Here is a 14,495-nt window from a genome sequence, read left to right on the forward strand (position 1 = left end):
CACTATTTCATATTTCTCAAAGCTATACTATCGTTAGTATTTCACCAAGTGAAAAAGAATGAGCCATTTGTGTTTCATCACTTCTGCTGCGTGTTAACCTTATATCTTCCCACAGTGAAATTAGGATTTCCCAAAGTTCCACCACAGCCCAGAAATGACTAACACATTTCCAGAAATCTAAGCAAATAACCATTCCCTGATATAGCCACAGCCACTAAAATCACCCTTTTCATGCACCTTTCATTGCTTGTGATAGACAGATTATGTTATTCAGAAACCCACTGGGGATAATATGTATTGCAGCCAAAAACAAAATACAATCATAATGATGAATTAAATGTCAGAAATGTAAACTCAGTTAGGCATTGACCTCATCAATGGTTTGAGTTTTACGGCTACGATGCAGAAACAAATTCGACTTGATGAGCACCCAAGAAGACGGTTGCTGAACTGCAAGGCATATAAACTTGTGTCAACCATCCAAAGCAAGGACAACACATCCATAATCTAAAACCCAATCATAATATAAGCTCAAAGTCAATCGCATTGCCAGGCTATCACTGGTAAAAATCAAATACCTGTTGAATGTTTTGCTTCCAATATCTTGGAATTCAAACGGGCATCACAAGCGTCTTCCTCACATGAGGCGTCTGATATTTCCAACTCCGCATTAATTTCTGCATTTGACTTCTCTTGTGGTATTGAGCAGCCAGAAAATCCTTTATCCATGTTGTCCTTACAAGTCCTTTAATATGAATCACATATAACACAACAAGTCACCTTAAAATAAAATAAAAGATAACCAAATTGTGAACTGTCCCACAAAGGCTTAAATTCATCATAGTTCTGATACAATATAACATAACAAATTATGAATATGCATGGTATACACAAAATAAACTGAACTGTAGTAAGTATTACCTTCCAAGGGTAAGGATTGTGGCCAAGTGTAATCCCTTAGGGCCAGGAATTTCCACTTTAGTCCTGACAACTAACCAGTGTGGCCATGGGAATGCATAGTAACCATGCATAGCATGAGCCTGGTCTAGCCTAGTGTCACAAGTTGTGAATGTGCCTAGAGTCTTGCTCGTGACCATTGAATTGCCATCAGTGGGTATGGCAAAAAGGTGGAGGCCTTGTGCATACTATGGGGCTTTTTTGCACACTAGTGTGGGCTAGTACATTTTCATAAATATTGAGATCTCAACTTGGAGGGGAGTGAGTAATTTTCAGAGATTTTTATTGTTAAGATATGTTGTATTTTAGTTATGCTTGAGAGTAGGTTAGTCTTCTATTTTCATTTTATTAAAGATTATATTAATATTTGTTTATTATGTAGTTTTTTTTATTAGATTGAATAATGAGAGCTGCATTTGTAGGCTTCTCTCTTCTTCCTCTTTGTTAACATGGCATCAGAGTCAAACACATTATTGGATACTCATCTGTCATCATCAAAGTGAAAAAACACATCACCTCTCTCTTTCTCTCCTTCTTGTCACACCAGTCGTACCAGATCAAAACCCTTGGTTGAAACACACTCAAATCGTCATCCTAGATCACCTCTTCACTCTCTTTGAAACTCTAGGTGGAAACAGTCGCAGCATTGCAGTCCTCTTTTTGACTTCAAACAAGCCGCAGCATTGCATTCTCTCTTCGACTTCGAACAAGTCACAGTTTCTTGCAATTTGAGGTACCTTTTTTTTTTTTGTTCAAACCTTAGTGACGAATCTGAAGTTCAAGCCGTGCCATCAGTCGAGTTGTAAACTCAGACATCTTCGGTTTGACTCTCGTTGGCATCTCCCAGACTTAACCGATACCTATAGTTTGCAGGTTATTGCAGATATTTTGGCATTTATTCAGTAAAGATGGGCCCAAAGGGCCTCGCCTTGGGGAGGTTCCTCGTCATTAAAATAAAAATAAAAAAGAAGCAGAATTGTGTTGGAGCCCACATATAGGATATGTTCTTTCAAATTCGAATAGACAACTTTGAGAATTTTTTAATAACTTTCAAGCTGCCTAATGCAAAAACTAACCCCGCATGTAATATTGAGGAATTATAAGTGATTTGTAGATGATGATAATGAATGTTCACGCTTTACAATCAGACCATATCAACCACTTTGTCAAGCCTAAACCCCAACTTAATAAGCCCAAAAATTCCTCCATCAAGGAAACAATCCTAACCACCTCAAAGTACAATAAAATACCCCAATTTATTGTTAAGATGTACCATCTACCTCACCAGAAAAGCCCCCACAGCAACCAAAAGTTCCATTATTTTTGCATTATTAGAAACCAAAATCTCATACCTCTTTTACACCATTGCATCCTTTAAAATCCATGGTTTGGGGTAAGGGTAGAAATTTGTGACACGACATGATAACAACACGATAACATGACTCGAACCGTACACGAACTTAGCAGGTTCGGGTTGACCATTTCCTGATACGAACACATATATGACACGATCTATGTTACACGGACTCGGGTGCGGGTACGTATCTAGGGGTCGGGTACTTCAAAATTAAAAATTGAGGATACGTGGATATGGATCCAAACGAGGATACGAGTACGGGGATACGTTAAATATTTAATTTTTAAAATATATTTATTATATAAAGATAAGTTAAATAGTTATTTTTTAAATATATTTATTATTTTTATCTTATGTATTACTTTTATTGATAATTTTTTTGATTTATCTATATAATTTTTTTTTTTAATTTTAATTGACATATATATTATAAATAACAAAAATATAATAAATAAGGAATAACAAATTATGTTAAAATAAATATAAAATAGATAATGTATTTTATAGATTTTATTAATTTTTTATTATATATTATTTAATTAAATTTATTATTATATAATTGATAGATAGATGGTAACTTTTTTGACTTTTGATTGGTAGGTGAAAAGGTGAAAACTTATTAACTTGTTGGTTGGTGACAACTTTCAAGATGGAAGAAAAGGAGTTGTTCTCAATATATTATTTATGATATAATTTATATTATACATTATTAATTTATATTATATATTATATATGATATAATTTATATTATACATTATTTATATAATAGGCACCAATTAAAAAGAAGAAAGAAGAGAAGACGGTCAAGAGAAGAATACAGAGAGAAGGGAGAGAAGGAAAGAGAGAAGAAAACAGAGAGAAGGGAGAGATGACGTTGATCGAAACAGAGAAGAGGGAGATGAAGATGATCGAGAGTGAGAGAAGAGATAGAAGAAGACAACAATCGAGTGTGAGAGTGAGAGAGAGAAGAAGACAGTTCGAAAGAAGAAGATCGGAGCCTTAATCGCAGGATCGAAGGCCTAATCACAGTTTTCGTAGCCCTAATCCCAGGTATGCCATCTTTCTTCTTACTTCCATATGCCATATCTACTTCTTCCATGCCGTATCCACTTTTTCCATGCCGTATCCCGTACCCGTACCCGTACCCGTGTCGTGTCGTATCGACATGGGTACTTCGCCAAAACTGATGAGTCCGTGTAACGTAGGACATGACCCGATAACAAGAATATTAAACGGGTCGAGTTAGTGTCAAATCAGTCTAACACGTTATTGACACAGATAACCTATATAATGAAGAATTAGTTACACATTTTAATATTATTTTCACTGAAGAATATCAAGACATTTTTTAATCTCTTACATAATTACATCTAATTTATTAAAAAGTATGCAAAATAAGATTTTATGTTTAACATAGGTTTTGTTTTTGCTTTTAATTGAACTTAATGTTTCTTTTGTCTATTATTTGAGTTAATATAGTAAAAATATAATTTTTATAAATTACGAAGATAAAATTAAGTTGAAATCAAATATTTTTATAAATAATTTAATTTGATAGAGATTAGTTTCATTAAATTTAACTTATGAAGAAATTTTTAAATTTTTTTCACACATTTGATATTTTTAGTTAAAAGTGAATTTTTTTTGACATGACACATTAACACAACACAAACCGAATACAGACCAAAAATGACACAACACAGTAACACGAAATACTAAACAGATCAGGTTATCCAAGATTACACAACCCAACACAACATGACACCCACCCCTAGTTTGGGGCCCCATTAGCAACAAAATTTGATTATAATCAGACCTGTAAAAGAACTCCTTTACAGTGGCCCCACATCAGTTTCGTTACCAAAGCTTGCAAGAGCATGTCTTCATTCTCATCCTACATCCCTTGTCTATAAAAAATAAAACTCTCTTTTCTTTCCTATACTTGATTTTGTTGACTTTTAGTGGAAGTTGTAGGTCTCTGTAGTGTAGACACATAGGAGGGACTTTTTGTAGTTTGCCTCTTTGTCTACATCATGTGTACAGGTAACGCCCCTTTGTGGCTTTTTTGGTATGAATGAATTTTATCAAAATAAAATAAAACTAACTCCATAATTTTTTTAAGTGTTCACAGAATTCTTAACAGACCCTGTCAAGCATGGTAGCATATCCTGTCCCAGGTGTGGTAGGACAGACGTAGCTATCTTAGTGAGGCACTATGATGAAAAAGATGTTGGACAGCAGGACAAAAGTTTCCCAGTCTTGTATTGATTGAAACTTCTAAAAGATTAGGCAACTATAGGAAATTGGCAAGAAACTTATCTCTAGACAATATTTATGCAGCCTCGATATTAATATCATATTTGCAATGCAGCCGAGGAATAAGCATGGCAGCATACCATTTGCAGTTGGTTTCTTCAATGGAATCTGCAAGAGTAGCTGGTATACGCCTCCACTTGAAGCAATCATCACACCGAACCCAAGCATTACGTGGCGGTAGATATTGCTCGCCTACCACTCTCGGCACCATGTCCAAGCTGAACACATCCCTGGTTGTATTTGCATTGCCAGTTTTAGATTTCCCGGGATCATCTGATGAGTGATCTCCTAGAAAACATTAATTCGTGTAAAATCAATTTCAGTCAAAAGACTCAGACTCAGTGAAGTCAGAAACAAGCTCAATTTTGTCCTGGCTAAAAAAGTGCATCACTTGGCGAAGAGGAAATAATTGGAAAACAGATATATGAAAGGAGTTAATGACAAAGTTTGTGTGTGTGTGTGTGTATATGTATGTATGTATCTGAGTCCAGGCTAATATATTGTAAATTTTTTATACCTGTCTCTGGGTGATTTTCCACTCTGCAGACAACCTGATCACAAGCACTCTTGTCTTTCAACTTTCTCCTATTAACTGACTTCAGTGGGTTTCCCTTCTGTCTAGATGCATTTCCTATCCCGCTCCTGGATGAATCAGAGACTTCTGACCCACTTTTGCTCGCTCCTCTAGATTTTGAACTTTTCACATGCTTTCGCCCCTTAGTTTTAGCACAAGGAAGTAATTTGTCAGAAACATGTGATTCTGGTGACTCAAGCCCTGCACCGTGTCTGAAGCATGGATCTTCTTCTGTTCCACTTTCAACTTTCAAAGCCTCACAGGAGACTCCAATGTCAGCAACTCTTGATAAAGGCAATAGTTCCCTAGGAAATCCCTCGCTGCTTGAAGTGTTTCCCGACATGTTTGCTGTGGTAGTTGAAATAGAAGCCTCACTAGAGTAAAAGCCATCTCCCATTTTCTCTCCCTGTCCCTGTTTCTCTAATACACTTGCTTTATTTATGATTTCTGGACTAGGTAACCTATCTTCCACAATGAAATTATCTGCACAAGGGAGTTCATACTTTTTCTTTCCTTTCTTATTTTTTGGTGGCATGTTCAAACTGGTAACATCTTCATTAGCAACACAGACTTGGGAGGACATCAGAACATCATGCAAATCTTCTTGAACTTTTCCATTAACTTGGGCTTCTGGAATCAGGTTGATGACTTCTGAATCAGGTGAAGTTCCTGAATCTAAGTACCTATTATCAACTGCAACTTCCAATCCTTCATCCTGTGTCTGGGAGGGAACCCTTTGATGATTATCTGAAGTGACTGTTGCTGATTTTTCACTGATCAAGGTGCTCTCCAAGTCCTTGTTTGCAAGGCACACATCAACATGGGAAGCATCTGATAACATTACCACCTTCTCCGGGTCCCCACCCTTTGACTTATTTTCACTACCATTGGTTAAGTTAGGGACATCTATACTACTAGTTCCCCAGTAGTTTTCGAGATCATTGTCTATAACAGAAACCATATTTGTTGGACAAATTAGACCCATTTCTTTGCCTAGCTTAACCTTCAGACGAAGGGGGCCAGATAAAGCACAGGTTTTACCCTTCGACCTTTGTGAACTTGCACCTGCCTGATTCTTATTCCGCCTCCTGCTACCTTGAACACCCCTTGCTTTTCGTGATTTCATCTGTTTGTTTTGAATGATATCAATGGCAGCATTCTGCTCAAAAAGTTGTCTGATATGGCCCAATGATCCCCAAACAGAAGAACGAGCTGGTTTGCAAAAGTAGCTTCTTCTTTTTCTTGCCACCCTGAACAGAACTGAATCTATCAATGGTTTCTCAATAACTGTCTTCCCGCATTTTCTCAGAGCCTTCTTTGTCAGAGTCTTCTGATTCAATTTAGTAATGTGGGCGTGGACACTCCTCGGAGGAGATAAACATATAGTTTCAGGACGTTCCAGTTCAGAAGAATCATCAAATTTAATATTATCTTTCACTTCATTGTCTCTCTGTCCAGAAGATTCAACTACGCCAATAGAATTGAAAGAACCAACAAGACCCTCAGTACCCGAGATATCTGGTGCAACTAAGCTCTTAGAAGGATCGGCATCAGTAACAGAAAAAGGTTCACATGTTTGTTGAGAAACTGATAAATCTTCAACAGCACAGTTATGATCCATGCTGGATGATCCTTCCTTGAAATTGCAAGCATTTTCTAAAATAGGCAATATCTCGGTGAGCATATCAACGTTTGAACAGTGACAGCAATCTCAAAGCACTAGAACTCTCTATTGCCAGAGGCCCTGGGAACCATCCAAAGGCTTGTGCATCAAGGAAGCAGAGCACTAATTTCTGGAAGAAAAAAACAGTTGTGTTTAAATAAGTTATGTTAAGATAAGATAAGAAATACATATCTATATTTTGAAGTTTGATAGGTGAAACTACTAAGAACTGACATATTTATATTAATAACACTGAAAATGCTAAACAACATGAGATTAGACAACAGATGTGTTAACTAAGCAGATGAAGGTAATACATCACAAAAGAAGAAGGTTAGATTTAATTGTATTAAACAAAACACACCCCATATAATACACTAATCTGTTAGAGCTAGTACTATCATAAGTTGGCAATTTCATGACTGTAACATGCGTCTTAGGTAAGGCCCAATCCGCTACCACTTTGGAGAGCACATTAAACAACACTTGTAATCTAGGAAACATCGATGTTATGGGAATTCTTCATTGGCAAGCATGTTGCTATGGAAGAGCGTAATCGGCATCAAGATTGTATTGCACTAGACGAATACCTTGGAAGCTATTGCTATGGGAGTTTTTCGTTGACCTGAAAGATGGCTATGGGAGAACTTTATCAGCAAGGAGAAACCTTTAGACAAAGGCAATACCAAGGAGACCATGAAAAATGATCAACATAGTTTCATTTGGCTAACCTCGTCAGCCAGCATCAATACTTGGTCGACCAAGGGTGCTATGGTTGAAAAATGGCAACCAACCACATAGGTTGGTTGACCAGATAAGTCTGTTAGGATAGTTTTGTAAATCTCACTATGGGGGCTGACCTATTGTTGGTGTGGGCCAACTCATGAGGACATTGTAAGAGTTGGATTCATGTAGAGTTGTATGCTATGAAGTGTCAACACTTCAGAATAGGTGTTGTGGCCACATTGGACACGTATGGAACACAAACACAACAGACACTTGTATGGGACATGCCACGTGGTACGACGTGCTTTGGAACACAAAAAGGTCTTATTTTAATTTTTCAAAGCTAATTTCAAGCATCATATTATAATATTTGAAAACATGAGGGCTGAATTTAAATATATTTATATATATAACTCATCAAACCATAGAATCTAACCATAATTGTGAAGTTAAGAGACTGGCTTCTAATGATCCATGGAGCCCAATGCAACACATATATCTAGCATTTGACCAATCTAAATTTAGTTTCTTTTTAACATTAAGGCCTCGTTTGGGAAGAGGCCGATTTAGCCAAAAAGTCAAAAAGTTATTAAAAAAGCCAAAAAGCCAACAACCCATACCAAAAAGTCAAAGATTCTCCTTTCTCTCTACTTTTTGCACATCTTTTCGTAAAAAGCCAAAAAGTCATCCCAAACATACTAGTTTTTTTTAGTTCATATTTTAGCCAAATAGCCAAAAAGTTACTAAATTAGCATGTTCCCAAACGAGGCCTAAATTAATGTTATTTTTGATTAATTATGGTTGTTTATGACTGCAATATTTATATACATAACAACTAAATATATATAATATATATTTGTCGTATCCCCACCATATCTATGTCCTAACTTTTTTGAATCGTCATATCTCATGTACGTGACTGTGTTCGTAACCTATTTATATTGTGGGCTGTCCCAAACCAAACTTTCATAAACAAGTCACCAACATGTGGGCCAATCCATGGGGTGCGTGATGCGACTGCTTGAAAAAGTAGTTGTTACCTAGTTGTTGAGACTTTGTCTATTTATACCCTAACTCTCCCTATAGGCGTTAGTTGATGAGAATAAGACATTAAGGGGGTCTATACACTTGTGTGAGTGTGAATCCAAGATTTGAAGGAAGAGTGGTGTGGTCTTCAAGCTTCAAGAAAGTGAAATTTCGAAGAACTTACTCCAATGAGTCTTTTGACTTCTTTTCACTTTTGTAACTTGTAAGAGGTATTTTCTTACCCCTGTAGTGTAGATTATATACTATTGTCCTACGCACGCCACAATAGCCTCACTTAGAGACATTTGGGACTTTTGGATATCGGATCTCCTGTTTTGCAGTCCTTGTCTCTAGCTTCATACGATTTAGTGAAGTTTTAGGTTGTGTTTGGAAGTTGTAGTTTTGGGTGAGCCTAATCCCATTGTATGTGGAGAAAGTTTAGGATGTCTCCTAGAAAAAACCCTTGAAGGTGTGATTGTAAAGGTTTTAGGTGACCCTAGTGAAAACCTGTGTTAATTAGCGGAATACGCCAATTAGGGATACCACGAACAAATGTAGACGAGTAGTCAAAACCACTATAAATTCATGTTCATTCTCTTTATATTCGTTACACTTATATATATATATATATATATCGCACTTCATTTATTATCATTGATGAATGAAATGAACACATGATTAATAGTGTTGATCTTCAACATATGTTTGACATGAATATGTTTATATGATATTAACATTTGAACGAATGATATTTGAAGATAAACTTGGTGAACGGTATAATATAAGACAAATTGATATCACTAAAACTTCAAGAGTTGATTTAGGTTGAATAAATCCGATCATACTGTACAGTCTCAACCTCGGTCAACGAGGATAGGTTCTTGGTCAACAAGTTCTGTCAACCAAGAGTAAAGTTGGATGTCACCAAACCTTAGCAAGTTTACTTTGCAAATACTCCATTATCACCTAAAAATCTTAGGAGTATCAAACTACATTAAAGCACAAAACTTAAGAACACACACAAATTTTTGAAAGGTAAATGTAAAAGAATCTAATTACTACTATATATATCATAGCATCAAGTAAAGAAATTTTGTTAGTGACATTTTAAAACAATGACCCTTGTGTTTTAAATGACAATTACTTCTTTAAGTTACACACCCCTCAAATAAATAGATGGGGGGAAAGGCATGAATTTCGCCCTCCCTCAAAAATTGAATTTTGTTCAAAGGTTCAATTGAAAAGTCCAACCCACACTTCTCCTTAAAACTTAGATATTAAAGAGAAGGAAACTGGAGCTTTATAACCACCCTCTTAGACCACAACATACAGTAGTAGCTGGACAAATGACACACCAATCACAAGCCCAACCAAGCTCCGATACCAAATTAAAAAGCCTAGCTCACACTTCTCCAACCCAAGTATGAAGGAGAGGAAAACTGAAGTATTATAACCAGCACAGATGTGGCAACTCGAGGCGATGTAGGACACATTACAACAGGTTCACAATTGAAATAATAATAATAATAATAATAATCCCAATAGAGAAGAGGGTAAGATGTACCTAACCTTTACCCCATTCATGGAAATGTTGTTTCTGTAACAGGTAGGTATATAGATATATAGAGATTGAGAGACAGAGAAAGAGGGTTCTTACTTCTACCCAGCGAGAGAGAAATGAGAGATGGAACGACAATAAACACACCAAATCAATCCGACCCAGACAAACTTTACCAGAAAAAACCCTAATTTCAGTGCTACCATTCCGAATGCAGTTACATATACAGACACAGATAAATTCAGCACACAGTTTTCCGACATAGAAAATCCAAACAAGAGATTGAGAGAGAAAGCGAAAGCTCAAAGTGCCTTGCTCAGAAAAATCAAAAACAAAAAAACCTAATTCAAAGGACCCAAGCCAATGCCGACAAACATGAGCAAATTCATAAGCAATTAACAAATATACAAAACATGAAATTTATGCATACAATTTGTGAACAATAGAGAGATCGAACCTGGTTATGAAAGAAGACAAGTAATTGAAGCCGTTGAGAATCAAAGAAGAATCAACTCGAAACAAATTTATATATATATATATATATGTGTGTGTGTACATATAGATATATATGTTTATGTATGAATATTTCAATGGTTTTTTTAGAGAGAGAAATTTTTATAGAGAGAGAAAGAGAGAATCGGTGTGGTGTCAGCAACCGGTTTTTAAGAAAAAAGAAAAAAGAACCTAAAAAAAAAAAAAACGAGAGACGGCAAAAAGTGTTCCTGTGGTGAATGAAGGAAGAGGAGGGAGAAATTTTTTATTTTTACACATATATATTTAATGAAATATTATTTTAATTATAATTTTATTTTTAAATAAAATAATATAATAGATATTAAAACACATTCTTAATATTAAATTAAATTTCTTTCTATACATATTTTTTTAAAATAAACAAAAATTAATGCACATCTTTTGAGTACAATAAAAATTAAATCTTAATTTTTTCATTGTTTCTCATTAGCTCACTTCGAAAATCAAGTTTCGAATTCATAAATTAATTTCCAAAAAAAAGATATAGTTAAATTTGAAATTTAAGTTTCGAAATTTTGTAAGATTCTCAAAAGTTAACAATCAAACAAACTACTTATGTTCACATAATCAATACGGAATGGTGAAAATAATTTTTTTTCCCAAGAAATTTTGAGGGTTTATGGCAAAGGTGGATTTATGGGGAAAAAAATGATAGAAAAAAAAAAAAAAACAAATGCAATGGAACAAAATGAGCATAATTGGAAAAAAATTGTGAATCTTCAAATGCAATGGATATACTTATGCAATGGAGCGTATTCAATGAAGGCTGGGTCTTCACAAGTCTTCAACAGAGTTCTTCACCATGATTGTTTGGGAGTGTCGTAGGTGTGGACATGTTGTATAATTACAATATGTAATATATGAAATGAGACAAATAATATCTAATCAAATTTATAAACCTATGCACTGAGAAATGATATGCATAGAGATAAATAAGTGTGTAAAAATAAAATTTTAAGACAGTCAAGTTGAATGTGATATATAGTTTTTTTTTTTAATTTAAATAGTCAAAATGCACAAGTTTATAGATGAATGACAAAAATTGACATTATTTGCAAATAATTAAGAGGATTTTGGTATGATTAATTTAAAATTTAAAATTTGTTTAAATTTGACTTATTTTTGCTTTTGAGGGGATGTTAAATTAAATTCAATTAAATTGCGGTCAATCTAATTTTTTGTAATGCAAATTTGGCAGATTATAGGTTATTCAAGTTTAATTCAAAATTTAATAAGTTTTAAAATATGTTTAAATTTAACTTGTCTAAGCCTAATTTTGCAGGATTTATAAGCCTAAGTTGCTAATATAAGTCAAATGTCATTTGTCTAATTAGTGTTCTCGCCAAAAAATCAATCTAAACCATTTATTTTTTTCAAATCTGAAGGTGAGTGTAATTTAAATCACTTAAAAAGTATTAGAAAAATAAAATATATTATGTAAAATAAACTAACTCATCTTGAGATTTAAAAAAATACAATTAATTCTATATTTTTTGCATAATTACACTGGCTTCAATTAATATTTTAATTCACATAATAATTAGACTATTTTTCATCAATAATTTGTTAATCGTATGAGCGTAAGATAATATTATCATTTTTATACAATAAAATGTATATTTATTTCGGATTGTGCTTCAGACCCCAGTGGGGGTCAACCCCCAGTGACGTGGCGCACTGGGGTTGGCCGAAAATCAAAAAAAAATAAAAATAAAAACAATTTTTGTTGAGCCAATAGGAGCCGACCCCCAGCACCCCAGCTGGGTGTCTAAGGCATTTTTGATTTATTTCAGGATTTATTTATCTTTTACATTAATTTCGTTCACTTTAGCTTTACTAAAAGAAATATGAGTTTAATTTTATAAAAAATATTAATTCTAATTTTTTCAAATTACCTATTTTTGTAAGTACTAGTTTATTTATAAACTTATTTTAAATTAATAATTAGTTTACTATTGAGTTCTGTTTGGACACGGATTGCATCCGATTGGGTTGGTGAAGGCTTTCAAGGGAGTAGTTGTTGCACTCGCTCGAGAATGAGGCAACGACGCGGTGTTTGTTTGACACGTGGACAAGTGAAGGGCGTTGTGGTAATTTGGCAGGTCAATGGTTTTTGGGCACAGATGTGTTTTTGATGATGAATTAATTATTGTGGATTATGTAAATCTTTGTTTTCAGATTACAGACATAAATGACAAATAATTATGTGGTGGTCTAGGGGAGAAATTATTCAATATTCTAGAGTAAGTTTAGGTAATATTTTAAATGAGTAGTTATTGATTTAAATTATGAAATTCACTATTTTTGTGTTAGAATTTTACGAGATAAAGTGTTGTCAATCTGTAAATAAAATAGAGCATTATTCCAAAAGTATTGAATAATTTCTCAGTTAAGGACACTATGTTCCTGACCAATCATAAATCACTATGCCTCTTATTATTTTCCAATCACTTTAAAAAAATCGCAAATCATATTCTTTCTAGCCATCATAACACATTTCGTATAACTTCTTATAAATTACAACCAGGAATGCAATGAATTTAGATTACAAAAATAAATTGCAGACATTTCATGCAAATGAGGAAAGCTAGACAATGAAGCCCTAGCTGTATAATAATTTTGAGAGGGAAAATGTGATTAAACTGTTTTTTAAATTTCATTTGGATTGGATTTAGTAAAAAAAAATTGTTGACTTTTATCATTTTCAATGAATCTTTATTAAAAGTTTTCTTTAAAAAAATGATTTTAAGGTCTTCCAAACTAGATGGATCTGGAAAAATATATATATATATATATTATTTTTTATTTTTCAAAACAAAATTACATTTTAAATTTTTATAGATTAGATGGATTGGGAAAGTACAAATATTTTATACAATTTGTTACAAAAATCAATAAATACCAAAAAAAAAAAACCCTAATATTTTTCATTGTTGTCTAACAAAGTTTTTAAAAGAGGACTATTGTTACACATTAACTATTACTTTGTACATTCAACAAAGGTGGGGTTTGACAATGTTAATTCCTTTTTCTTTTCTTTTTTTTTTCTTTCTCTTTTTTAGAATATAAATAGCTTACTCGTTTGTTAATTCTAAAATGAAGAATTTATTAAAAAATTATCTTTCAAATACTTATATCTCAATTAATTTATGAGATATTTTTATATTTTAATAAATTTTATTATGTTGGACATTTGATCCATCAAATCCCATATTTTATAGACAATTTTATCCTTATAAATATTCTTTAAAACGTTAACAACGTAGTGATGTCAAAATTCATATTAAATAAATTTGACAATATAAATGTTCACATTGAAAGTGTGAATGTTCACATTATGGAGCATTAACACTGTTAATGTGAATATTAATATAAGCTTCGCCCTATTATTATTAGGCGTATTCTGGTAACTATGTCATCCATCGGATTTATTGGAATATAAGAAAATAATTTGAACTAAGTGGAGTATAAATAAATGAAAAAGAGATTTATGAATAAATGTGCCTTGTAAAAAAAGATTTTTTTTTTTGTTATGGAGAAAATTTTGTGCCTTTTTTTAAACTTTTTTTTTTATGGGTGAAAATTACTATGTATTGTTATTCAAATCCAAAAGTTATATCCATTTTCTCGACCCAATGATGTGTCAAGAAAATAATTAGTTAATAATTAAATATTCTCTAATTATTAATCAATCATCTTCTTGATGCATCACTGAATCTAAAAAGTGAATTTGTGTATCATTTTTCTATTGTTATTTATTTAGCACAAAAAAAGCATTTTTTTT

The 14,495-nt window shown here is 33.4% G+C and overlaps 1 protein-coding gene across 1 annotated transcript in view; it reads right to left on the reverse strand.

Moving 5' to 3' along the window:
- EFS (histone-lysine N-methyltransferase) overlaps window positions 1-10,910 on the reverse strand; it is a 34,855-nt gene extending 23,945 nt beyond the window's left edge. Inside the window, exons 1-5 of the mRNA XM_082874625.1 lie at window positions 10,635-10,910; window positions 5,148-6,997; window positions 4,711-4,918; window positions 579-745; window positions 371-450 (exon numbers count right to left, since the gene is read on the reverse strand). Coding sequence (XP_082730751.1) covers window positions 371-450; window positions 579-745; window positions 4,711-4,918; window positions 5,148-6,888 — 2,196 coding nt within the window. The 5' untranslated portion in view covers window positions 6,889-6,997; window positions 10,635-10,910. The remainder of the gene's footprint in view (window positions 1-370; window positions 451-578; window positions 746-4,710; window positions 4,919-5,147; window positions 6,998-10,634) is intronic.
- Between the last annotated feature and the right edge of the window lie 3,585 nt (window positions 10,911-14,495).

The sequence above is a fragment of the Camellia sinensis genome, chromosome 6 (genome assembly GCF_055761805.1).
Source record: "Camellia sinensis isolate YWXY chromosome 6, ASM5576180v1, whole genome shotgun sequence".
Taxonomy (NCBI): Eukaryota; Viridiplantae; Streptophyta; class Magnoliopsida; order Ericales; family Theaceae; genus Camellia; species Camellia sinensis.